This window comes from Prionailurus viverrinus, chromosome A2 (genome assembly GCF_022837055.1).
Source record: "Prionailurus viverrinus isolate Anna chromosome A2, UM_Priviv_1.0, whole genome shotgun sequence".
Classification (NCBI taxonomy): domain Eukaryota; kingdom Metazoa; phylum Chordata; class Mammalia; order Carnivora; family Felidae; genus Prionailurus; species Prionailurus viverrinus.
The window spans coordinates 164,004,147-164,030,698 of record NC_062562.1 but is presented as its reverse complement, the minus strand read 5'-3'; the positions used below and the strand labels follow the sequence as shown (position 1 = coordinate 164,030,698).

At 52.5% G+C, this 26,552-nt stretch overlaps 1 protein-coding gene across 1 annotated transcript in view; it reads left to right on the top strand.

Moving 5' to 3' along the window:
- Positions 1-11,395, top strand: part of RHEB (Ras homolog, mTORC1 binding) — a 44,979-nt gene extending 33,584 nt beyond the window's left edge. Inside the window, exons 4-8 of the mRNA XM_047844528.1 lie at positions 3,511-3,593; positions 4,506-4,562; positions 4,678-4,725; positions 5,351-5,432; positions 11,088-11,395. Coding sequence (XP_047700484.1) covers positions 3,511-3,593; positions 4,506-4,562; positions 4,678-4,725; positions 5,351-5,432; positions 11,088-11,180 — 363 coding nt within the window. The 3' untranslated portion in view covers positions 11,181-11,395. The remainder of the gene's footprint in view (positions 1-3,510; positions 3,594-4,505; positions 4,563-4,677; positions 4,726-5,350; positions 5,433-11,087) is intronic.
- Positions 11,396-26,552: the final 15,157 nt, after the last annotated feature.

Sequence of the window (26,552 nt, the reverse complement as noted above, 5' to 3'; positions counted from 1 at the left end):
AATAACCCCAAAAGGTTAATAGTAACACTTGGGTCTTTGGGGCTCTGGCTGCATTAGCTCCAGCCCTCCACGAACAGCCCCGTGACCACTTTCTAGTAGATGCTTTGCAGATACTCTGTACTGGAACATACAATTGTAGTTTTATTTTTTCTCTTTTACACAGAGAGTAACCAATCCCTGCGTCTCTGTCTTGGAGGTGATTCCACGTGGGTCCCTGTGGCTCTTTTTCCCTCCACTTGCTGCATAAGCGTGTTGTTGTTTGGACGCAGCGTACTTTGTTGACCAACAAGTGGGTCATTTCCAGTCTTGGTGCCACCAGCAGCACCGCGATCCGTATCTTGTGTCCTTTTAGACCGTGTGTGTGTGTGTGTGTGTGTGTGTGTGAGGACATGTCGTGGCTGTGGGGTCGCTGGGCCATAGGGTGGCCGCTTACCTTCTCAACAGCAAGGAGCGAGTGCCTGTTCCCCGACACATCCATCAGCGCAATGCATTTTCACGTCTTGGGTTACTCGCCAGTCCGCTAGGTAAAAAATAGTGCCCCCGTATCATTTTAGTGAGTATTTTTCTTACGAAGGAGTGTGATCACGTTCTCCTGTTTGAGGGCAAGTGTGTTTCCTTTTCTGGGAATTATCCTGTCCGTGTACTTTGCCCTTTTTCTATTGGGCGGATGGTCTTTTGATGGGTTTCAGAGACCCCTTAATAACGTGAAGCAAATGCGCATGGTGGGTGATCTGAGCCGCAAGGTTTTGTTTTCAGTTTATGATTTCTGTTGGAAAGGTTCTTAGCCGTGAAGAACTTGCTCGTTCTCACATAGTTGAATTTATCATTCTCTTTTCAACTGATTTTATTCTTAAAGAATTCTCCCGACTACCCTGCACGCAGTTTCCATTTTTAATCTTGCAGTCTTTAATTCCTCTGGAATGTGTTTTTGCCCAAGGGTGAGTTAGAGATGCGACTCATCCGTTTACCTCCAGAAGCTTCTGATCTTGTTCCCTGCACAGTTTTGTTGAAGGTTACTTTTTCCCTCACTGAGCTGAAGGGCCGGTATGAGCACATCTCTAATCCCCCTGACTGTCTGGGTCTTTGTAGATTTCTGTCTGCTTCGCTCCTGAACTAGTGCTGTACTTATTTTAAGTTTAAAATAAGTAGCTTTGTGCTTTTCACCCACCTGCTTCTACAATTGCTATTTCTCGGAAAAGACACTTTTTATCGGGCTCATGTTACATTCATGTGTTAATTCAGGATCAGCCAGTGGAGACGGTGGAGACCTGCGCATGAACGCTGAGGACCTGGGCACACTGTTGCAGTTTTTGAAGTGTTTTATCTCTTGGGAGGATTTTCAGATCTTTTTCAGTTGGAACGTACAGTTTCGTTCTCCTAAGTTTATTCCTAGAAATTTTGTCCTTTTTGGTTTCTGTTACAGCTGGAGGGCCTTTCCTTCCAATATACTTTTTAATGAGTTGTTCCTTGCACCAAGCCTCTGAAATGTGATTACTCTATTCTTATTTTAAGCTTTTTTTTTTATGTTTGTTTATTTTTGAGAGGCAGAGAGAGACCGAGTGTGAGCGGGGGAGGGGCAGAGAGAGAGAGAGAGAGGGAGATATTGAACACAAAGTAGGCTCCAGGTTCTGAGCCATCAGCACAGAGCCCGATGCAGGGCTTGCACTCACAAACCGTGAGGCCACAGCCTGAGCCAAAGTCGGACGCTTAACCGACTGAACCACCCAGGCACCCCATGTGATTATGATTACTCTTTTATTTCCACATCTTCTCTTCAGGGAAAAGGTGATTTGAACTTTGGATCTGCTGTAGCTCAACTGGTGACTAAAATCATTTGGAATGTTGTTTTTAATCTGGGTGAAAAGATCTATCATTCCATTGACAAAAACGTTCTCAAAATTTAACACTAAAATAAACTTGACTGGTGCGTCTGGGTGGTTCAGTCTGTTAAACGCCCGACCCTTGATTTTGGCTCAAGGCGTGATCTCCCAGTTTGTGGGTTCAAGCCCTACATCGGGCTCTGTGGTGACAGCTTGGAGCCTGGAGACTGCTTCAGGTTCTGTGTCTGTCTCTCTTTCTCTCTGCTCCTCTCCCATTCATGCTCTGTCTGTCTCTCTCTGTCTCTCAAAAATAAATAAATGTTAAAAAAAATACTGGGGGGGGGGGGGCACCTGGGCGGCTCAGTCGGTTAAGCGTCTGACTTCGACTCGGGTCATGATCTCACAGTTTGAGTCGAGCCCCGCGTCGGGCTCTGTGCTGACAGCGCGGAGCCTGGAGCCCCCTTCGGATTCTGTGTCTCCCTCTCACACTGCCCCTCCCCCGCTCGTGCTCTCTCAAAAATAAACATTAAAAAAACTTTTTTTCTAAAATGAACTTGACTTAGTGAGACTAATCTGAAAGTGATAATGAAACAAACGTTTTATTTTGTGTATGTAGTGAGTGCTGTGATGTAGAAATGCTATCTTCTAATTAAAGATTACTATTTATGATACCAAGAACTGATAGTAAAACTTACTCTTTGTTGTTTTTTTTTAAAGACACTTTACTGTGGCGAATAGTAATAATTGCGGGCCATCGTGAACATTAGTTATAATCATCCTGTGGACCTGCAAAGTTAACAGAGACAGTTCTTTGGTAAAATGGTGGTTTGACACGACGTTCTAGATGTTCTATATAACAGCACTTGCTCGGGATACGCACGCAGCACGTTGACAATTACATTTCACCAGAGAACAAAATGTTTTGTACCAGACAGTGGCGTGCACTAAGGAAAACTGCACTGACATTAGACCTTTAGAATGCTTTTATATTTGAGTCTCCTAAAGCCGCTTTATGAAAGTAGCTGCTGATACATTGTCACATAACGTGTACCTTTGTTGTTCATTCCTAAACCTGCTCGGTAAGTAACTCCTGTGATCCTCGGAAGTCCGGGTACCCCACGTGTAGCATTTGGATTCTCTTCCTCTCTTCTTACCCTCTCAAGTGCTGGTAGCAGCCCGTTAACGGCCCATAGACTGGCATTCGGGCCCTTGTGATTCAAGTGCAGGGAACAGGTTTAGTGATGACCTAACACTTTTAAATATGAAAACACAAATTTGTGGAATAAACCAGAAGCACTCGTGAGTTTCCCATGAGATCTAAGATTCTGGACTTTTTGTCCGTAAAAGAAACGTTAGTGCCTTTCACTGCACGTAAGATTGCGGGACCTGTTGCCCTGACATTTCCTTCATCCTCCCTACCGGGACTTGGAGAAGTGATTAGCCTTCTCCCCAGAAGCCTTAGAATGGCCAGGATCGTTTCTGAGTATTAGCTTAAAACGATTAGCAGCCCCAAACCAGTCTTAAACAAGTCTTCAGTGTGTGGGGCTATGTGTCTAGAATAATGTTTTAATCTACTTCTTTGTTGACTTTGATTTCTTTGACCAGGTAATATGGGGAAAACTTTGGGTAAAGATTGCTTGGTATGCTATATGAAGACTTTACTCAGATGGAATTATTTTCTCTCCCACAGGATGAATACTCCATCTTTCCTCAGACATACTCCATAGATATTAATGGTTATATTCTTGTGTATTCTGTTACATCAATCAAAAGGTACGATCCCCCCCCCCCCCCCCCCGCTGCTTGCTTCGACTGTATTTGCTCTGCATAGATAGCGTTCAGCCGTCTAAAGGATTATGATGGAACTGGTTGTAGTAACGATCAGCCTTACCAGGCTTAATGCGTCTCAGTGATTGGCTTGCGGAGCAAACAGGTTGTTAAGGGGGGAAAGTATCCCGATGAACGTTCTCTTGCACTGCTAGAATGAAAACTGTATTCCTCCCCTCCAGCTGCCTAGGTGATCTGAGCTTTTCTGCTAATGGGAATGACAACCACATAAATCGGTTTACTGTCTGTGCATTTCCACCACGTTAACGTGGAACGCGGGCTGACCGCGAGGGCCCTCTAGCTACAGAACATCCTACAGATGTTTATTCAGAGATTAAAACACGCGTTTATGTGATTTGTCGCCAACTGGTAGAGTTTCCCATCTAATAATCTCACGTACGTCATCTTGAATATTCTCAGTAAGGGTTACTCAGTGTCACACGCTCACGTGAAAGAAGGTTCATAGGAAAAAACTATGAGATTCCTGGGGTTCACTTTATTTTATATTACAGTGGTGAGTCAGTGACATTCCATGTTTTTCCCACGAGAAACATTATATAAGAAACATGGAGGGGCGCCTGGGTGGCTCAGTCGGTTAAGCGTCCGACTTTGGCTCAGGTCATGATCTCGTGGTCCGTGAGTTCGAGCCCCGCGTCGGGCTCTGTGCTGATGGCTCAGAGCCTGGAGCCTGTTTCAGATTCTGTGTCTCCCTCTCTCTCTGACCCTCCCCCATTCATGCTCTGTCTCTCTCTGTCCCAAAAATAAATAAACGTTGGAAAAAAAAAAATTAAAAAAAAAAAAAACCATGTAAAAACACCAACTAAGATGGAGGTCTGATTTCATGCTTTTGTGTTACAGTTTTGAAGTGATTAAAGTTATTCACGGCAAATTGTTGGACATGGTGGGGAAAGTGCAGTAAGTAGTAACAGTTTCGTTCTCTTTTGTCAGATGCCCTCATGACAGTAGTGTCTTGTGAACAGGCAGGTCTGGCCCTGGTTTACTGTGGCTTTTTTCTTCCTTCCCTTCCTAGAATACCTATTATGCTGGTCGGGAATAAGAAAGATCTACACATGGAAAGGTGCGTACCTTCCGGATGGCGAACTGCTTTCTAAAGTGAAGCCTACGCTCATCTCACCACGGAAGTGCCTTTTGCAATTCTTGTTCCCACGTCGAGAAGATTCTCAGCTGCAGCGTCTTCTGTGTTCAGAAACGTGGCAGCGATTGTAGCTAAGCGGAAGCAAAGCCACAGCGTAAATCTCCCCCCTCCCGCCTTGACGCAGGCGGCATGAGATCGGTGGTCAGGGACAAGGGCCCCGCTCCTGCGGGGCCTCGTCTGGAGAGGGGACTGGCTGGCCAGAGGCCTGCACCCCGTGCCTTTGGGAATCGCCCCGTCCTCGGGTGCTCGCAGCCTCGCCCCTGTCAGACCGTCAGTGTTACAGGAACGCGCAGTCGTGTCCTCTGAACTTGGAGGGCTCACAGGAGCACGGGTAACCCAGCAAGGCCGTGTCTGTCCCGTTCCCCGGCCCAGGCGTAATTAAAATGCTGCTGTATGTTACACGCTGGGTAGGAATATTGGGCAGAAAGCGGTCTTCCGCTTTACACGGGAAACGATCGCTAAAAGTAGAGCCTGGTTCATAAATAATTATAGATGTTTTATAAAGAAAGAGCCAAGTACTTTAATTAGAATCTTCTTTTTCCTTCAGGGTGATCAGTTATGAAGAAGGGAAAGCATTAGCAGAGTCTTGGAACGCAGCTTTTTTGGAATCTTCTGCTAAAGAAAATCAGGTACGTGTTTCGTAGACGGCCTCCGACGCTGCAGCCGTCGGCCCCGGGCTGTGTCCCCGCGGTCGGCCTGTGGCCCCTCCAGCTGTGCCGCTCCTGCTTCCCCTGTGTCCTTCCTTCCACCCTCTCCAGCGTCCGTCTTCGGGTGGCTGGCAGTATTCCGCTTATGACGGGACCTAGAATATTTGTAGGATAAACAGGAGTTGATAGCACTAATTTGTAGACGTTTATGATTATTTTTGTTCTGTATTCGGGGCTGGTCCAGAAATAAGTCCAGACGTAGAAAAGAAGCAGTGATGGTCTCACGTCATTCTGGCAATAAAAATTTTGTGCCCGCACCTACGTCCTTTTTCTGTCGGGTGCAATGGGGCTAGACGCATATGTATTGTTTCTAACGTAGAAATTGCAGAGAACCGTTTTCTAGGCATCTGTTCCCAATATCAGCCCTGCAGATGTTCCTTTTTTTTTTTTTTTTTTTTTTGTAAGTTTATCGATTTTGAGAGAGAGCGCGTGCGAGCAGGGAAGGGGCGGGGCGGGGGGGTGGGAAGAGAGAGAGAGAGAGAGAGAAAATCCCAAGCAAGCTCCACACTGGCAGTGCAGAGCCCAGTGCGGGGCTTGAACTCATGAACCGCGAGGTCATGACTAGAGCCGAAATCAAGAGTTGGATGCCTGACCAGCTGAGCCACCCAGGCGCCCCCCCCCCTTTTTTTTTTTAATGTTTATTTATTGCGCTCGCCCCTTGAACACAGTGGGCACTTTGAGAATGGCACCCTTCACTCGTGTTTCCCTCTGACCTGTCTTCTCTCTCGTTAACCGCTTACATTCGGACGACGTTCTGTAGCTTTTGCCGTTTTCCAGTTCTGAAAGTATTTTCAACATGTTCTCTTGTTTGATCCTCAAATAATTAGAGTAGTCGGTGTCCATTTCTGTGAGGAAACAGCAGGTCGGGAAGGGTGGCGGTGGGAAGGGTGACGGTGGGCCTGGCGCCCGTTCTCCCACCCCTGCCGCTTTTCCCCGGCTCAAGGTTCTGTTCCCTTCTCCCCCTTAGTCCATTCTGGAATGCAAGGCCGTGTCATTTACCACTGTGCTCTCCCTAATGCCCGGCACAGCGGGTGCCTTCGGGGTGCCTGTATGGTAGGGGCTCGGTCAGCCGGGTGCCCCGGGCTCGTCAGATCCCTTGGTCCCTGGGTTCGGATGACGGGGGATATTAAATCTGTGTAATTGGCTCCCAAGTGCCAGCTAACAAGGGATTTATGGGACTCTGCCCAGCTCCTGATTGCACACAGAACTCATACCAGGGGTTGAGATCGTAAGAGATGCCTTCATTTTCTAATGGAACTAAATCAAACATTTATTAGGTGTCTGGCCTATCCTTAAGATCATTTAGTTGCACTGTCTCATTCTGGAAGGGAGTTTAAGGTCCAAAGATGTAAATGAGTTTCCTTAGATCACTCTTAGGTCTATTTATATATGATGTAAGAGCTCAGAGAGTTTAAACCTACCCCACGTTTGGTCCTCTCTGTCTATACCATGCCTTCCGGTGGACAGGAGGAGAAGGACTCTGGCGTGAGCAAAGCGTAATAGAGATTACAGTGTTCGTGGGGGGGGGGGGGGGGGGGTGTGCTTTGCCGGTTCCGTCGGTTAAGCATCGAACTTCAGCTCAGGCCATGGTCTCAGTTTGTGAGTTCAAGCCCTGTGTCGGGCCCTGTGCTGACAGCTCAGAGCCCGCTTTGGATCCTCTGTCCCTCTCTCTCTCGCTGCCCCTCCCTTCTCATGTGCGCAGCATCTCTCTCTCTCTCTCTCATTCTCTCTCTCTCTCTAAAATAAACATTAAGAGAAAGTTCAAGCATTCTTGGGGAGGAATAGCCACTGTGGATTACAGAGTCTGTCAATCTCGATTGGAATGTAAAAGACATCTTTGGTCCATTGGAGAGATTTTATACGTTCTGGATATATTAGGGAAATACTTTCATTTCCTTGGATGCAGTGGCAGTACTGGAATGATGAAGAGAATGTCCACATTCCTAGGAAATGCAAACCAAAGTATTTAGGGCCCAAGTATCCTAACGTCTGCAGCTTACTCTCAAATGGGGCAGTTGGGTGACAGAGAGCGAGCAAGGACGTTAACGTTTGTTGACTCTAGATGGGGGGCTGGCTGATTGTTACACGGTTGTTTCCATTTTTCTGTGTGCCTGAAAATCTGCATAGTAACAGTTTGAAGGTGGTCAGAAGGTAAGAACGTCCACTTACAAGATCAGCAAGTCCTGGGGTGTAGTATACGGCATGACTACAGTTGACAATACTGTGGTGTTTTTGTTTGTATTCGAAAGTTGCTCATGGGCGCCTGGGTGACTCGGTCCTTTAAGTGTCCGACTTCAGCTCAGGTCATGATCCCACAGCTCGTGGGTTCGGGCCCCGCGTCGGGCTCCGGGCTGACGGCTCGGAGCCCGGAGCCTGCTGGGGATTCTGTGTCTCCCTCTCTCTCTGCCCCTTCCCTGCTCGCGCTCTCTCTCAAAAATAAACGTCAAAAAAAAAAAAAAAAAATTACAGAAAGAAAGAAGTTGCGGAGAGAGTAGCTGGCAAAAGTTCTCACAAGAACAACGGTTGTAACCTTGCGGCGGTGGCCGTCGACTTACTGGGGTGATCGTTTCTCAGTGCCCACGACTGTCAGATCGTTAGTTGTGCTCCTTAAACTAACACCGCGTCACGTGTCGGTTACCCCTCATGTAAAAAACGTTCGTCAAGCTGGGGAGGGCAGCCGAATGGCCCCAGCCACCTTGGTTCTGTTTGCTGACTTCACTCTTCCTCTCGGGTGAAAATCGGAGGGTCCTCGAGCACTTGTCCCTTCAGACACGATAATTAAACTGGCATCGGCCGCAGTGTCGTTCAACTGTTCGCGTAACCCCCGCGCGGAGCGTGTGCCGCGTTCCGCGTGTGTCCTTCCTGCTGGCCCCCTCGAGCACCTCCGTCCCGAGCGGGCCCTGCGCTCCAGTGTGACGAAGAGGCAGTGCCTAGGAAGGGCCGCTGCCTTGGGGTCACGTCTCCTCTTGAGAACGACCTCGAGTGGTTTGCTTGAGGTGCGTTCTTAGGCCCTTTGGTGTCGGGGTGCAGGCCTCCTCTCTGGTTTACGCCGTACGTCCCTGGAGCTTAAGGATCGTAACGTGATTCTGGACGGGTGTGCTCTTTCGTCTCTGTGTGTCCGGTAGAGGGTAGCCTGGTGCTTTTTGAACACCAGAGAAAAGAGGAATTGTGCCGAAGGCTTAAAAAGAAACGATTCCCACTACTGTCCTTCCCTGCGGCTTTGATACATTTAGCGAAGTTGTCGGATAGTAGCCAGAAACCTAGAAGAAGGCAAGGGTCCTGCATGGCAGCCTCAAACGTCTTCAGCCAGAGAAGATCAGGGATCGAGTGATCCGCTCACTGTGGTCTGTTCCGTGCCGGCCCTGCCGTCCGATCAGCAGGTGCCTTCTCCGACACGAAGCGAGTCCTTTAAGGCCAGAAGATCTTTGTACCCAAATCGGGTAAATCCAACGGTGACCCGCGGTCCTTGGGAAACCCGTGTCCTGGTCAGTTATCTTAAAGGCCTGTCTAGACGTGTCCGCTCCCTGTCACGTCTCTCGTACTCCTGCCCACAGCGTCTTGCAACGTGCTAAAGAGATGAGGAGAGCCGAAGCCTGGTGAGTCTCTCGCCGCCCAAAGGGACTCTAATCCCTTACATTAGAGGTGTGAGTGATTCTAACCCAGATTGCTGCCAGGATGCTCACTGCTGTTCGAATAGAACAGGGGAGAGAAGTCGTGTAGTAAAGACACACGCACACACGCGTGCATCCCAGTGGTCATGTGATCAGAGATCAGCCTGTGTGAACCGCTCAGAGGTTTGATTGATTTTCAGATCAATTCGATCAAGTCAATTTTATTGATTTTCAAATTTTCAAGCATAGCTTGTTTGTAACTTGTCTCACGTACCTCATAAGCAGAGTTCAGTGGGTTTTGTTAACAAAGCCTCGATGGTCAGAGCGATGGGAGTCCGTGAGAACGCTTACGCTCTCTTGCTCAACTGGGGGGTGAGTTGGCGCTCCTGGCGTGTTTGTTGTGGCGACCCACGGCTCTACTTCAGCGACGTGATAAAAGAGAGCACACTTGGGCAGAGTCAGATCACACAGATAAGCAAGAAGAATTCTGAGGTTTATCTAGAACGCCAGATTCCAGGCACACCGAATCGGGGAGAGTCTGGCACGGGTTTTTCCAGGCCTTTTTCTGTGCGTTTTTGTAGGGTGAAATAAACGACGTGTTTGTACAGTCCTGGGAAGGGAGGAAAGCTTGCTGCAGCCAGCAACCTTGTTTAGAGAAGAGGGTGGGGGCGGGGCAGCTCTTGCCCAGTTAGGGCCACCTCGTCCGTGAGAACAGGTGCGCCCAGGCTCGAGGGGCAGTCAGCTTGGCGGACGGGGATGCAGAGTTCTCTCCTGGACGCTGCGCGTGTTCCCACCGAACTGTAAGACACAGCAGCCGAGCGTGAGAACGGGGAGAGGCGCTAGAAATTCCAGGAGAAAGGCAAGGCACGAACCTCCACCGGCGTGGCGGGGGGGCGCGCCGCGGGCCCCCTTTGGAGTCGGGGTCCCAGGGAGACAGTGACCGGGTGGGTGCCGGCTGTGGCTGCGGCCAGAGAAGGTGAAGCCGGTGGCGGTGGTGCTGGGAACAGAGTGAGGGGGACGAGTGGGTAAGGGACAGGGACGTGTCCTCGGATCAAGGAAGCTGGTCCCTGTGGGGCCGAGAATTGTGAAGTTTGGGATATTGAAGAAAAGTGAGAGGGAGAGAGACAGAAGGAAGGTGGGCACGGTGGGTTCTTGGCCTTGGGTGTTGGAGGGGTGACCGTTGGTATCGACAAGGTCTAGGCGCTGCCCCTCGAGGCCTTTGAGAACAGGGGCATCTTGGGATCATCGGGGGCTGGGGTCCCACCTGAGAGGGGATTCCCGGTTCCAGATAACAGTGACTCCTTGTGAAGGGCCCTTGCGCTGCCCACCGGGCTGAGAGGCTACCACTGAGAAAGACCGGTCCCCCGGTCACGGGAGGCGAGGAGGTCCCGGGGGCGGAGAGCGGTGTTGGACACAGTGACACTGCCCCAGAAGGAACGGGGGAGGTGACTCAGGGTTTGCACGTGGCTCGAAGGTGGCTTATATGATTGCACGGCCGCCTACGAGTCGAAGCTGAGCGTTTTAAGGAAGTGGGAGGCAGAGGTCTGGAGGGTTCTCGAGGAGCAGGAAAAGCCCCGCCCTGGTTTAGGGCCCGTGGGAGCCGGGCCGCGAAGGGGACACGCGCTGCAGGGAAGAGGGGTGTTCTGATGGGAACGGGAGCCGACGGGTGAGGGGTCCTCATACCGGACCCAGAAACTCCAGGGCTGCCGTGGGGTCGGGGGAGACCCAGGGGCAGCCTGCAGTGACCGTTGATGACGGGGACCAGAAGCGGGATGAGAGGTTAGTTCTCCGGTCAGGTGGTGTCGGGGGCTGGGCGGTTCTGGGCTCTCTCCACAGCTGCACCCCCACCTGCAGGGGTGGGGGATGGCGGGTGGCGGCGGGCCGTCTTCAGCCCTGCCTGCGGTGAGGGCAGGCACCAGGGCTCCACGTGAAAGCTAACGCTGTCTGGCTGTGTCTTTGATTTCAGACCGCTGTTGACGTTTTTAGAAGGATAATTTTGGAGGCAGAAAAAATCGATGGGGCCGCGTCACAAGGAAAGTCTTCCTGCTCGGTGATGTGATCCCGCCGCGGAGCCCGAGGACCCCGGGAGCCGGTCCTGCCTGCAGAAGCAGACTGCCCGTTATCCTTCAAGAGAAACTCCGCCGCTTTTTCCTTCTGTTAACCTGAAAGATTTCATTTGGGTCAGAGCCTTTTCTGGCCCCACCCACCCCCCTTTCAGATTATGTTAAACTCTGACTCTGTCCAAATGAGTTCACTTCCATTTTCAAATTTTAAGCAATCATATTTTCAATTTATATATTGTATTTCTTAATAATATTATGACCAAGAATTTTATCGGCATTAATTTTTCAGTGTAGTTTGTTGTTTAAAATAATGTAATCATCAAAATGATACATATTGTTACACTACTATTAACTAGGCTTCGATATATCAGTGTTTATTTCATTGTGTTAAATGTATACTTGTAAATAAAATAGCTGCAAACCTTAGTCCCTCGTGCTACTTAGCGCGGCTTCTAAGGGAGAGTCCCTGGCCTCCTGGGGGTTTGTCTCCCAACCTTGGCCTCGGGGAAGGCTCAGGTTGGAGTGCAGGAAGTGGTGGAGGGGGTGGCCGCAGGCAGAGGTGAGTGGAGCCTGGGGGCCCGTGACCCAGGGGTTGGGGGGGGGGGGACTGGTGGCTGGTGGGGCCCACCCGGCGGGCAGCTGGCAAGAGCTGGGGTGGCACTCCACCGACGACGTCCGAGGGAGTTAGTCCCCAGGAGTGACCGCCCTCCCCTCCCCCCTCAGAGCGCCCCCCTTGAGCGGGGTGCACGCGGGGGTGCGCCTGGCCCGGCCTTCCCCGCACTTCGCTCGCACTTGCCCGTGGGCTGCTTGAGGGAAAGGAGGAGTTGGGACCACTTCCTCTTTCTCCTTACGCCAAGCTGGGTGTCCCCCGCAGACAGGATCCGATTCAGACCCCACCACACCGAGTCGTGGCGGGGGTCGGAGAATACGGCCGGTTGAGTGTCGCGTGAGAGACTTCGAGAACCGCCTTCAGCGCCACCGGGAGCCGCAAGGAGGAGGAAGGAGCGTTCGGTGTGCACAGCGGCCGCCCCGTCGACTGTAGGTCCAGCCGAGGTTGAGTGGCGCGATTCCTCAAATGTTGAAACACAGCAGTGGGGTTTTTTTGACAACACGGTATCGTCGCTTGTTACTAACAGGGTTGATCCTTAGGCCTCAGGTTCTATATGGGCCTTCGGTGTGGGGGACAGCGCGAGATCCGGACGCAGTGCGTCCCAAGCTTTCTGTGTACGACGGGAACCTCGAGCAGCACGTTCGTGCCGGACGCAGGTTCAGCTGTCACAGGGGGCCTGGAGGTGGCGTGGTGCTCTTCTCTGTGGCCCGGTTCACCTGGTCGCTAGGTGTTTACCGTTCTTGATTTTTCCGACATTTTGTTTAAATGTCAGCTCGCGTACAGTGAGGCGGTTCTGAGTGTCGCGAACACCGCGGGGAAATCTGCACCCTTGTGGAGCTCGCATCTGTCCTCGCACAGGGCCAGCCGGTCCCGCCCCCCAGGGCGCTGAGCCTGTCCACAGACGGCCGATTGCCTTACTGGTTGGACAGAGAGCATCTCGCGTGTCCCTCGTGTGTCCCCGAGGCGGGGCGTCGGCTCCACCAGCTGGTTACCCGCAGCTGACGGCAGGGGTGGTTGGTTGCTGTTACCTGTTTGTGCGGATGTTCAGGTTGGCTCCACTGCGTGAAGAGGGTGCCGCCCCACTTCTAGGGGAGGAAACCGTCTTAAAGGGGTTCGCGACTGGTTAATGTCAGTAACCAAATCCGTTTTGTGTCCTCTGTGCGAATGTGGTAGCTGGGCTTCTGAAGAAACTCTGGCAACTGCCAGATTTGACTTAAATTTTTTGTCACTTAATACCGTGTTCAGCCACTTCTGGGCCTTTTTTAAATTTTTTTTTTTTTAACACGTTTTAACATTTCTGAAATCAACATGAGCCTTGCGATCAGTAAACAAGCGTTGCGTTGTGAAAGATCACCTATTTCTTGGTGCATAAATGTGGTTTTAGATTCATTGAAGTACAGGACGTGCAGATATAAAAGTATTCAAAACTCTCCAGCTCACAATAAATACAGTTCTAAAATCACATTACAAATTTAAATGAACGTGATGGCATTTTGCTGAACCTAGGTTGCCCGGCCACTTAACCCTGTCTAGACCGCCAGCCACATCTCCCCCACACCTCTCACGCACGTCACCCCCTTGTCACCACACCCAATGGTGTTCCTGGTTTCTTTCTCGACCTTTCAGCAGCATGGTACACGGCCGGTGACTTTGCAAGCCCTCCCCCTGCTTCTGCGAAACCACGTTCCCCCGGTTTTCCTCCATCGCGCCGTGGGCGCGGGTCTGCTATTTCCTTCTCTGCCAAACCTCAGTGGGCCCTTGCCCTGCCTGCACCCTCTACCCGGGTTTCTGTGGGGTTTCTGCAGGCACAGATTTCACTAGCGTGTTTCCCGAAGGCTCCAAAGCTCACACCTCCCGCCCTGACCTCTGGGCTTTTCTTCCGTGCCTCCTAGGCATCTCAGATTTATTATGTGCAAATTGAATACTTGATCAAGCCTCCACCTGGGCCTCCCCCTAGACCATTTCCGGAAATGACACTACTGGCCGCTGGATGCTAAAGCTGGAAAGTGGGGGGGGGGGGGGGGGGGAGGGCCTCCTCTCCCTCTCCCCTCCCATCTCCCAGGCAGTCTGTCCCGGCTGCACACTGGCTTCCTGCGGCGGGTGGCACGCCCTCCAAACCCTTCCCGCTTCCCACCAAGTCAGCTTGTTGAAAACTAATTGCCTCATGTCACTCCCTCCTTACAATTCTCTAATAACAATCGTGCCAAAATCGAAACTCCCGACGCTTGAAGCCTAGCACGATCCAGCTGGCGCTTAACGTCACCGGCCACCGAGGCTGTTCTCTGGTCACTCTGGCCTCGGTGGTTCCCAGACTGTCCTCCCTGGACAACGCCCTTCCCCAGACTTCCCTTCCAGGCCTCCACATGGTTTATCGAACAGCATGGCACCCGTCACCATCAGTCATTGTGGGTCCTTGTACACACTGCATGTTCGCGGACTAAATCTGCCTGCGGCGAAGGCCGTGAGAGGTCTGTCCCCGGGACCTTGACGCCCCCACCAGCCTCTCTGAGCTCGGGGCCGGCCGAGAGAGATGTTCCGGTGCACCAGTTTTTAAAAGTAACAAGACTTGTTACTGGTTTACGAAGTCCTCTTTTTAAAAAAGTTTAACTTTTTAAAAAAATTTTTTTTTTATTTTTACATTTAAGAAAAAAATTTTTAACGTTTATTTTTGCGAGACAGAGCGAGACAGAGCTTGAGCAGGGGAGGGGCAGAGAGAGAGGGAGACGCAGAATCCGAAGCAGGCTCCAGGCTCCGAGCGGTCAGCACAGGGCCCGACGCGGGGCTTAAACTCACGGACCACGAGATCATGACCTGAGGCGAAGTCGGACGCTTAACCGACTGAGCCACCCCAGGCGCCCCTGTGAAGTCATCTTTGAAATCAAACAGAAGAAAAAAGTTACAAAAACTACATTCACTTATCCTGTCTTGTGTAATTACCCGCCGGTTCCCCTTGCTGGCGCTCTGTGATTACCTGGTGACCTCACTCCGGCCCGAGACTCCCTCCGGCACTTTCTGCGGGCACGTCAGCCAGCTGCGAGTTCTCGGGAGTTTTTGTTTATCTCCTTCATTTTTCCAGGAAGACCTTGCAGGATGTCGAGTTCTAGCTGGAGAGTCTCTGCCTCAGCCCTTCCCGACCCGTCTTGGTGAGGTCTGTCGTGAGCGGCGCTGCTCGACACACAGTGCTCCCCTGGGCTCCCAGGAGAGCCTTTTCAGGTCCCCCTCGGACATCTCATTTTCCAACAGTTTCTTTTCTTTTCTCTTCTTTTTTCAGCTTTTTTGTCATCTTGCTATTTGCTCCCGTGAAATGCCCGCTGATTGTTTTTGATAGATACCGTGGGGAAAAGCGGGCAGGTCAAGTATAAAGACAAGCTTTGCAAGGTGGAGTTTTCCAGGGAACTGCTTGATGGGCAAATCGGGAGTTTTCCGAGCGTGGGGCTTCCAAAGAGCAGCAACCCCAGCGTGATCCTTCCGGGGGCCGCTAGGTCGCTGGCTTTTACCCAATTGCGGCTGCTGGTTTTCAGGGCACCTCGGAGGTGGGGTCCGGGGCTGGCCAGAGGGCGAGTGACAATGTCACAGAGCTCACCCGGGCTGAGAACCCATCGCTTTTCTTCAATAAACGCTCCCTGGTTGCTGCGAGCCTTTAGTTGATTTCCAGAGTTCTGGAGAAGTCGATTTTGGGGGGACGGTTTTTGCCATGTCCTCACCGGGTTCTCAGAGGCCCTTTACCGCGGGGCCTGTGCCGTCGCGAGGGGCCTCGGCAGGGAAACAGAAGAGTAAGTGAGCCTCTCTGTAGGGCTGCCTTCCAGAAAGTTCCCTTTGAATTCAGCCCATGTCTGCTGCGGTGTGGCTGAAATTCCCCCACCATTCACACAGGGCACTGGGACTGGGACAGCTTTTACTCGCTTCTTGAGCCTACCCCATTAAGGGCTCGTAACGGGGAAGGAGGGTGTCCTCTGCCGTGGCTCGTGCGCACAGCAGATGGCGGCGGTACCCTGTCACCGGGAAGCCAGTCGGACGGCCCAGAACATACGCCGAGGCCTTTTAGGTTATCGTGTAAATGGAGGCAAAGAGACAATTCCTGGAGAGTTCTGGACTCAGGGAAATGTCTCCGGCTCCCGTGGGCTGCGGCCTCGCCCGAGAAGTGGGCACACTGCCGTGTGCCCCCCTGACCCAGCCTCACGGGTACTGCCCGTCCCAGCATCTCCGGGAGGGAGTGCGTGCTTGCCCGGGACCTCGGGCTGCCTGGGTGACTCCAGTCGACCAAGACTGTTGTGCATACTAATTAATAGGGGCTGCCTGGAAGGCCCCGTACCAGCGGGAAACCAGGATGCCCTCCAAAGCATTCCTCAGGAGATTCCAGAACCGTTCCAAGTCTCCTCCCCCTCCCCCAAGAGGGCAAAGGTTTACGTTAAGCAAGAAAGGTTTGCATTAAGCAGAACTTCTGTGTTCCCCATCTTTACGTCTTTCTGTCCCTTTGATAACCTCCTAGTGTGGAGGGGGGCGGGGAGGGTCTGTTCCAGAGTTCCAACCGGAAAGCTGAGCCCGGGCATCGGTTTCCACGGGAGGGACCCGAGGCCCAGAGACAGCTCCCAACAATCAGCCCATTAGTTTGCACCGCACCCCGATTCGCACTGGGACCCCAAATAAGTGGAGCATAGATGGGACTAAGACTCGGAACGAGGCAGCCCTGGTCCCGAGTCTCCAAACGTGTGTCTCTGCCCGCCCCCCCCCCCCCCCCCGGCCCCACACTCTCTGGTCTTGAGTCCTTGATCCATAAAACTTCCCTCGGCCCTTGTCACGCCACAAGTTATGAGAACCTCGGCTGTCCCCAAAGCCCAACCAAGGGCAGAGTCACAGTCCTGAGGGTTGTCAGCCGCCCCGGTTTTACCTGTTGCCAGGGTCCCGCTGTTTCTGGAGCTCCCCGAGCGTCCCCCCCGTGTCGCCAGCTGCAGTGGGTATGACTCCGGGATTCCTGCAACGTCACACAACTAGAGAGGCAAGACAGAGGGGTGCCCGGGGGGCTCGGGCGGTTAAGCGTCCAACGTCAGCCAGGTCACGATCTCGCGGTCCGGGAGTTCGAGCCCCGTGTCGGGCTCTGGGCTGATGGCTCGGAGCCCGGAGCCTGTTTCCGATTCTGTGTCTCCCTCTCTCTCTGCCCCTCCCCCGTTCAGGCTCTGTCTCTCTCTGTCCCAAAAATAAATAAAAACGTTGAAAAAAAAATTAAAAAAAAAAAAAAAAGATTTCTGCTCAGGTCCTCATCTCACGGTTTGTGAGATCGAGCCCCGCATCCGGGCTCTGTGTGGACAGCGTGGAGCCTGCTTGGGATTCTCTTCCTCTCTCCCTCTCCCTCTCTCTCTCTCTCTCTCAAATAAATAAACGTTAAAAAAAATTAGGGGTGCCTGGGTGGCTCAGTCGTTTAGGCGTCCAACTCTTGGTTTCGGCCCAGGTCATGATCTCACAGTTCAGGAGTTCGAGCCCTGCACGGGGCTCTGCACTCACAGTGCGGAGCCTGCTTGAGATGCTTTCTCTCCCTCTCTCACCGCCTCTCCCCCACTCACACTGTGTCTCTCTCTCAAAATATGTAAACTTAAAAAAAAAAAAAAAAAAAAGCCGGAGCGCCTGGGTGGCTCATTCGGTTAAGCGTCCGACTTCCGCTCAGGTAACCATCTCGCGGTTCGTGAGTTCGAGCCCCGCGTCGGGCTCTGGCCCCAGGTGTCAAGGACACCTCGATCTCCCGCCGCACTAATAAAGGAAATGCAGGTCCCTGTCTGGACCCACAGAGCTCGGTCTCCATCACACCTGCAGCGGAGAGTGTCCCGCTCTGAGGAGAGGCCGCCTGTTCCCTCAGATTCCCAGCGGGGACCCCAGTTTCCATCCTCCAAGGAGAACGATGGTGCGCACGGGAGTCAGCCGGGCTCCCAAGGCCCCTCCAGCCCCCATGTTCTGGTACAGCCTAGGAAACGGCCTTGGCTTCGATTTCTGAGATAGGAAGTTTCTCAGGAAATAGCAAAGGATTCTGGAAATATTATGGCCTCAGCAATCGGGACCTTTCACCCAGTTCTTCCTGCCACCCGAGAACGGCCCCAGGCCCCGGTGGGGGCCTGCACCTCTTGATATCTGACTTTACAGAAACAAAACAGCTCCCGCAGGGAGAGGCCACGCAGGAGGAGCCGGCTTCCGAGTGTTCTGTTTTATCTTTGTGTTCCCTCTTCCAGCCCCCATCTCGGTAGATGAGCAAAGAATCCGGGTCAATCAACACCGGAATCTCTGGCTTTTGTATGGGGCAGGGCTGTGGGGTTGTTACGTCCAGAACTTTACCCTAAAAGGCCTTATGCGGAGGGCCAGCCCGGTGTGGACAGCTGGAACAGCTGGGAAGGTTCCACTCCTCGGCTCTGACGCGGGGACTTTTTATTGTCCCGTAACAGGAACCACTCCGAGGCACGACCTCTTCTGTGCCTATAACCGGAGCGTCGCGTGAAGCTGTAAAATGTTGGGAACAGTTTGACGTCCGCCACTGAGACCCAGGGGCCGCCGCCTCACCTCGGGTCGGCGGTTCTCGAACATGGGCCTCAGAGGCACCTGAAGGTAAGACGCACAGGGGCCTCACCCTAGAACTTCCGATTCTGGGGGTCCAGGGTGGAGCCCCAGACATCCTCATGTCTGACAAGTGTCCAGGGCCGTGGCCGCCGCTGTTGCTGCTGGGCCAGGGGCCACAGTTTGAGAACCACGGACTCAGGCCATGATACCCGCAAAGAAGGGGGGCTCAGGCCGGAGTCCCACGCCTGCAGGATCTCACAGTGTAGGGGGGTGACCTACCTCCTGCTTTGCCTGGGACCCGGAGGCAGCTGTAGGTTGAACTGTATCCTCCCCAAAGCTGTATTGAAGTCCTGGTTCCGGGTACCTGTGAACGTGGCCTTACTTGGAAATAGGGGCTTTGCAGAGGTCATCAGGTTGAGTGGGGTCACACCGGAGCAAGATGGGTCCTAATCCACTGACTGACGTCCTTATAAGAAGAGGAAATTTGCCAGATTGAAGGCAGAGGTGAAGGCAGAGATGGGCGGGGAGGAGGCCACAGGCCAGCCACACGAAAGCAGAAGCATGGAACATTCTCCCTCGGAGCCTCCAGAAAAGGAACCCAGGCTGTCGACGTCTGGCCTCCAGGACTGTGAGGGGCGGTAAATTCCTGTCGTTTCAAATGAACAAATCAGGAGACTATAGATGCTGGAGAGGATGTGGAGAAACGGGAACCCTCTTGCACTGTTGGTGGGAATGCAAATTGGTGCAGCCACTCTGGAAAGCAGTGTGGAGGTTCCTCAGAAAATTAAAAATAGACCTACCCTATGACCCAGCAATAGCACTGCTAGGAATTTATCCAAGGGATACAGGAGCACTGATGCATAGGGCCACTTGTACCCCAATGTTCATAGCAGCACTCTCAACAATAGCCAAATTATGGAAAGAGCCTAAATGTCCATCAACTGATGAATGGATAAAGAAATTGTGGTTTATATACACAATGGAATATTACGTGGCAATGAGAAAAAATGAAATATGGCCTTTTGTAGCAACGTGGATGGAACTGGAGAGTGTGATGCTAAGTGAAATAAGCCATACAGAGAAAGACAGATACCATATGGTTTCACTCTTATGTGGATCCTGAGAAACTTACCAGGAACCCATGGGGGAGGGGAAGGAAAAAAAATAAAGAGGTTAGAATGGGAGAGAGCCAAAGCATAAGAGACTGTTAAAAACTGAGAACAAACTGAGTGTTGATGGGGGGTGGGAGGGAGTAGAGGGTGGGTGATGGGTATTGAGGAGGGCACCTTTTGGGATGAGCACTGGGTGTTGTATGGAAACCAATTTGTCAATAAATTTCATAAAAAAAAAAAAAAATTCCTGTCGTTTCAAGCCCCCCAATTTGTGATGCTCTGCTGGGGCTGCCCTAGGACCCTCCCACAGGGGCAGTCTCGCCACGTGGGACTTTCACTTTTTAGAAAAATCTCTTTAATGTTTATTCATTATTTGAGAGAGAGAGAGAGAGGGAGAGAGAGAGAACCAGTGGAGGAGGGGCAGAGAGGGGGAGACACAGAATCCGAAGCAGGCTCCAGGCTCTGAGCTGTCAGCACAGAGCCCGATGCAGGGCTTGAACCCACGAACTGCAAGCTCAAGTTGGATGCTTAACCGACTGAGCCACCCAGGCGCCCCGGGTCTTTCGCTTTTAGAACTAGGACAGCTCGAGGCGCCTGGGTGACTCAGACAGCTGGACAGCTCAGGTCATGATCTCCAGATCCATGAGTTCAAGCCCCATGTCAGGCTCTGTGCTGATAGCTCGGAGCCTGGAGCCTGCTTCAGATTCTGTGTCTCCCCCTCTCTCTGCTCCTCCCCTGCTTGCGCTCTGTCTCTCTCTCTCTCTCTCTCTCTCTCTCTCTCTCAAAAATAAACATTAAAAAACTTAAAAAATATATTTTTTGATAAATAAGTAATAAAACTAGGACAGGCCTTGGCACACCTGGGTGGCTCTATCCGTTGAGCATCCGACCCTCAGTTTTGGCTCAGGTCATGATCTCAGGATTGTGAGATCGAGCCCCACTTCAGGCTTTGTTCTGACAGTGAGGAGCCTGCTCGGAATTCTCTCTCTCTTTCTCTCTGCCCCTTCCCCGCTTGCGCTGTCTCTCTCTCAAATAAATAAATAAAAATTTTAATAATAATAATAAATAACACCAGCACGGCGCTGGCAAACCGGAGCCCCTTGGCTAGGAGATCCTAAGGGACACATGGCCAGAACTCTCCAGTTTACAAAAGAGGAAGCTGAAGTTCAGAGTTGTGACCTGTTGTCCAGTCTGTTTTGGCCGCTATGACGTGGATCGCCACAGGCTAGGGGGGTCGGAGCAAGGTATTTGTCATCGTCTGGAGGCGGGCAGTCCAAGATGAAGGCATGAAAGCCCGGGCACATTTTGGTGTCTGGTGATCGGTGCTTCCTGGTTCCCAGACAGCCGTCCTCTGGCTGTGTCCCCTCATGGTGGAACAGGAGCTTTTGCCCGAGGGCACTATGCCCATTGGGCGCCTCCCAGAGGACCCACCACCCCCTCATAGCGTCACCTTGTAGATCCACTTGCCACATATGATTCGAGGGGGACGCGTACGTTCAATGCATCGCACCTGACAAGGATCATCTAGCAAATTCGTGTGAGACCCAAGCCTCGCACCCGTTTTCTAAGAGTTGACCGTGATCCCCGGATGAGTCACATCCGTGTGAATGCATAACGTGTACACGCATGTGTGAACGTGAGTGGCCGTCCGGCCAAGCCATCCAGGGTGCGGTGGGGGCTCTTTGTGCAGATTCAGATGCAGTAGGGTCGAGGCAGAGCTCTAAAAGGTGCATTTCTTGGGGCGCCTGGGTGACTCAGTCAGTTGAGCGTCCGACTTCGGCTCGGGTCATGATCTCATGGTCTGTGAGTTCGAGCCCCGCCTCCGGCTCTGCGCGGACAGCTCGGAGCCTGGAGCCTGCCTCGGATTCTGTGTCTCCCTCTCTCTCTGCCCCTCCCCCACTCATGCTCTATCTCCCCCCAAAATAAATATAAACATTAAAAAAAAATTTTTTTTTAATGTGCATTTCTGACAAGTGCGAGGTGATGCTGATGCCCTGGGACCAGAGGCCACGCTGCCTCGGTTTACACAACCCCTCAGGAGGGTGCAGCCCCTGGAATAAATAAAGATCGTGCACCGCTTGCCCGGACGACAGGGACCCACGTTCTCACCCTTCCTCTGACACCAGGTGGACCGTCCACATTTCTGGATTCACCTTTGTGTTTCCATCTGCAAAATGAAGAATCCTTTGAACTGAATTGGTCGTTCCCAACTATGCATGTTTCAAGCTGCATTAAGGTGTGCTGCTGCGAGAATTTAAATTTCCCACTTTTTGGCCCAAATAAAGGTGTTTTCAATTTTAAGGCTGTTTTCCCTACAGTTTTCCTTTAACAGGTAGCAGGTGCAGCCACTTACGGTTGTGATTGGATCCCAAATTATACATGGATTTTCCGCGTATCAAGTCCTCCGCCAGGCCTGGTAGCATCCCCGGGGGGGGGGGGGGGGGGGGGGGGGGCGGGGGGGGGGCAGTGAAACCCACCAACGGAGCCTTCAGTCCACCGGCCAGGTTTGCACTGTCGCCCCCTAGAGTCTGAGAGAGGCACAAATCTCGGTGCTGATTTCTTCTTCCACATTTCCGGACCGTCTACACCTCCCACCCGTGGATGGGGTCCCAAGGCCTGCCCTCTGCCCATGGGGCACACACGACAGAGCAGGCCAGTGCCCCACGGCCACTCACAGTTGCTGGTTGTGACCTGTGACCGGTGCCAGCGACCTGAGAGGCTTTCCGTGTTTTCTCTCTCATTTTCTGAGGTCCCTTCTCGGGGTTTCTGGGTTCAGGGTGAAGGAAGATCTGAGAGCGGGGCTCCCTGGGAAAGGGAGGGGAACCGGACCCACTGGGAGATGCTCTGCCCTGGGTTCTGCGTGTTAAGCGGCTCCAGGCAGGAGGGAGGGGACAGAGATGGCATAATGTGCCCCTGGTCAGCCAGGTGTCCTGGCCCCAAGCCCTGGAAGGAGGAGCTCTGTGGGATTTGAGGTTCCGAGAGAGTGAGTCCCTTTCTCTGTTTCCACAGACCCCAGCTTTGAGTGGGGCCAAGGGGCCGTGTCTTTTAGGCTTTCTGGTCCACCTGGCCACCCCAGAGTATAGCCCTCATCCTGTCACCGTCTCCTGATGGGTGACTGGCCACCAACAGCTCGAGTGTGACCCTTCCCGAGGGCACCATAGCGCCTGGCCTTTGGGCTCACACACACCCTCGTTTCAGACAGCTGTCCCTCCTGTCCACCTGCTGCCCTCTGCTGGACCCTCCTGGATTCGAACAGGAAGACACGATGCTCCCGTCATCCTTTACCCCCGCTGGGGCAGAGCTCCTGCTGTGGACTAGTTTTGGTTTTTTAAATTTTTTTAATGTTTATTTGTTTTTGAGAGACAGAGACAGAGCGCGAGCAGGGGAGGGGCAGAGAGAGAGGGAGACACAGAATCGGAAGCAGGCTCCAGGCTCCGAGCTGTCAGCACAGAGCCGGACGCGGGGCTTGAACTCACGAACCGCGAGATCGTGACCTGAGCCGAAGTCGGACGCTTAACCGACTGACCCACCCAGGCGCCCCTGCACTCTAGTTTGGATCCGAAAGCAAAACCCCTTTCCCAGTGTGAACTCCACAAACTTCTCATCCTATTTGTGACGCTACTATGGAAATCACGTCCCCACTTGTATTAGCCAACTGTGCCCACATGACCTGCCTCTTGCTGCCCATTTTGCCTCTGCCCCCCACTGATGGGGTGCCCCCTCCCCAGTTCTCAGCCACCATCAAGACTAAGACCATGTGGGGCACCTGGGTGGCTCAGTCGGTTATGCATCCAGGTCTTGGTTTCGGCTCCAGTCATGATCTCACGGTGTCATGGGTTCGAGCCCCATGTCGGGCTCTGCGCTGACAGCTCGGAGCCTGGAGCCTGCTTCACATTCTGTGTCTCCCTGCCTCTCAGCTCCTCCCCTGCTCATGCTCTGTCTCTCAGTAATAAATAAACGTTAAAAAAAATAATAAAGTAATAATAAAGAAACTTAAAAAAAAATGTACGAATTGTAATCTCTTTGAAGGTAACGGCACGAATTTTGCATTCAAATCCAAGCCCCAGTGCGTACTTACTCTGTGACCTCAGGCCAGCGACTTACTCTGTGCCTCACTTTCTGCATCTACAGAATGGGGGTGGTAATAATACCTGCCTCTTAAGATTGTTAAGGGACTTAAGTGGCATAATATACGTTGTGTTAGTTGGTTGGTCCGTGGCTGCATAAACGCTGTGAGACTACTGTCCCTGGTGTTGAACTTGCTTTAATTCTAAGCCTTCCTGCTACCCGCCCCCCAGTAATTGGGGGTGTCGTTATTATAACCACCACTAGGGGTCAGGCTTTGGCGCCTCTCACTTACCAAGCACACTTCTCCCGTGGGAGAGGGGCCAAGGGGATGTCTCGAGAACCCAAACGTTCAACTTTTGCGGCTCCCACCCTTTCTTTCCCTGCCCTAATCCAATACTCACTTCCTCCGCTGGAGACCTCCAGCCCCTCCTCTGCGAGGGAGATGCGTTCGGTCTTCTAGAAGTAGACCTAAAACAGGGCAGAGCCAGAACCCGGTGAGGCTTGGCCCTGAGCAACCCGGAGGAAGCTTTCACCCCTTCCCCCCGGAGGTTCAAGGCCCCACTGGTCCACAGACAGGCCCCCCTCAGAGGGGTGCAGATTCTGGCTAAAGGAGCTCCCTCCCTGTCCACCAGTGGCCAGGCTGTCCCCAAGCTGCCCAGTGCACTTTCCGGGCACACACTAACCCAACCCCAACATCCCAATGCCAATATGGTACTATCCCCATTTACTTCTGCTTCACCCAGCAATTTCACACAGAGGTGTGGCCCCCAGACTCTGCGGGATTGGCCCCTGGGGCATTTGGACATTTGAAGGTGTTTCCATTCGTCAGAATAATAGAGGAGGGACAAGCCTTTAATGGGCAGGGACCAGGGGTATTTGATATCGTGCAACAAGCAACAAGGAACAGTCCTACGATTTCACCCCAAACACACTGTATTCTTTGCGTGTTTTTTTTTTTAATGTTTATTTACTTGAGAGGGAGAGGGAGAGAGGCAGCAGGGGAGGGGCAGAGAGAGACACACGCACAGAACCCGAAGCAGGCTCCAGGCTCTGAGCTGTCAGCACAGAGCCCGACGTGGGGCTCGAACTCACAGAGAGATCATGACCTGAGCCTAAATCAAGAGTTGGACACTTAACAGACTGAGCCACTATTTCAGAAACTGGGGTCACAGACAGTACAATAACAGTAAAAATATTCAGAAGGATACTTGTACAATGTTACCACACTGTAAAAATGTATATTATTTCCAGGTACACACATAAGAAAGGCATGAAAACATTCAAAGAAATAATAAACACAAAAATCAGGCTAGTGGGTATTTCTGGAGAAAGAAGGCTTTTTTTTTTTTAATGTTTATTTGTTTTTGAGAGCAAGAGAGACAGAGCACGAACAAGGGAGGGGCAGAGAGAGAGGGAGACACAGAATCCAAAGCAGGCTCCAGGCTCCTAGCTGTCAGCACAGAGCCCGACGCGGGGCTCGAACCCACAAACTGCGAGATCACGACCTGAGCCGAAGTTGGACACTTAACCGACTTAGCCACCCCGGTATCCCCAAAATAAAATTTATATCTAAAAAAAAAAAAAAAAGATCCTAAATTTTCCCAGTTAAAAATAAGGGAACAGACTTTCCATCCCTCGTTTTTCTTCTAGACTTTCTCTCTCAGTTCATCTCATATGTATGCACGTCTCTTAATGGCTAAATAGGCGGCTTGCCAGTCTGAAAACTCAGGGATGTTTCCTCCAGGAGCTGGGAGCCACCTCTCTGAAACATAATCATCAGGGTAGATATCGCCCCACCTCCCGGTTTCCTGGGTGGAGAGGGCTTAACGCCAGCTGTCCCTTTACTCTGAATTGCAAAACCTATCTCCCAGCACAAAGATACAAGGAAATCAGCAATTTCTCTTGAGAACACACGTGTGACGAGTCGCATCTGCCTGACTACATAAAAGACTGAGATGTCCTGGTCTTTGCAATCTCTGCAGCAGATGGCCTGTGATACACTTCACATTCAAGTTTAATGCTTAGTCAATAATACAACGGTTTTCTTCCTCTTCTACCTGTATGGACAGGCTTCCTGGGTTGGGAGATTGTGCTTTTAATTATATTTTCCCAACAGGGCCCGTGTCGGGAGGCAAACGCTGGAATGTGTGGTTTGGCCAGTGTGGATTCCTGTGGGGGCCACGGCAGGGCCAGGTCCGCTGAGAGGCCTATCCTTGGACAGCCTCCCGGAACAGGGGCAAGGTCACCCTGGTGCCCCCAAGAATTGCGTGACCTCCTCTTCTGAGTCGGAGGCGTCTCATCTGTGAAATGGTGCTGAAAAATACTTTCCTCAAAGTAGGAATCAAAGTAGGGATCAAGGATGAGCATTGATTGGGGGTAGGGGACAGCATTCAGGGAGCAAGAACGAAGGAGGGGAGGAAGAAGGGAGGACCACTTGGCATAGAGATGGGGCTGTGGGGGGACAGCCACCAGGCATTGGGGGCCATCGGAGCGGTGGTGGTACGTTTCCGGTGGGGCTGGAAGGTGAGACCAGAGCAGCAGGCAGGGGGCCAGGCAAAGGCTGTCTTCTTTGCTCTCAGGAGCTAGGTTCCGTCCTTGTATCCTTGTTACTGAGAAAAAACTCAGTAACAGCCTGAACGTGGGTGACCAGGTGAGAAAGGGCCGGGGCGGGAGGTCTGGGAAGGCTCTGTGCCCAAGGAAGGGGCAGCACGGATCCACACCCTGAGTGCTAGAGACGCCCCAGCCCAAGGCAGGGGGGAGGCAGTGGGGCCCGGCACGTGTGTGTATGTGTGTGTGTGTGTGTGTGCGCGCGCGCGCGCGCGCGCGCCCCTGACTCAGCAGGGACCGCCGGCGGGCTGGGGTCAGAGGCAGAGTAGACCCTAGGAGTGCTGGCTGGGGCTCGCTGGGCCGCGATGACCCCGCAGGCACCCGGCCGTCCCCGGGCAGGGGCGGGGCTCATGGCCGGGCTCCCGGCGCCCGGGGTTCGGTCCCACGGGCGGCCCGGGGCGGGGCGGCCCCAGGCGGGCTTAGCGCACCGGACA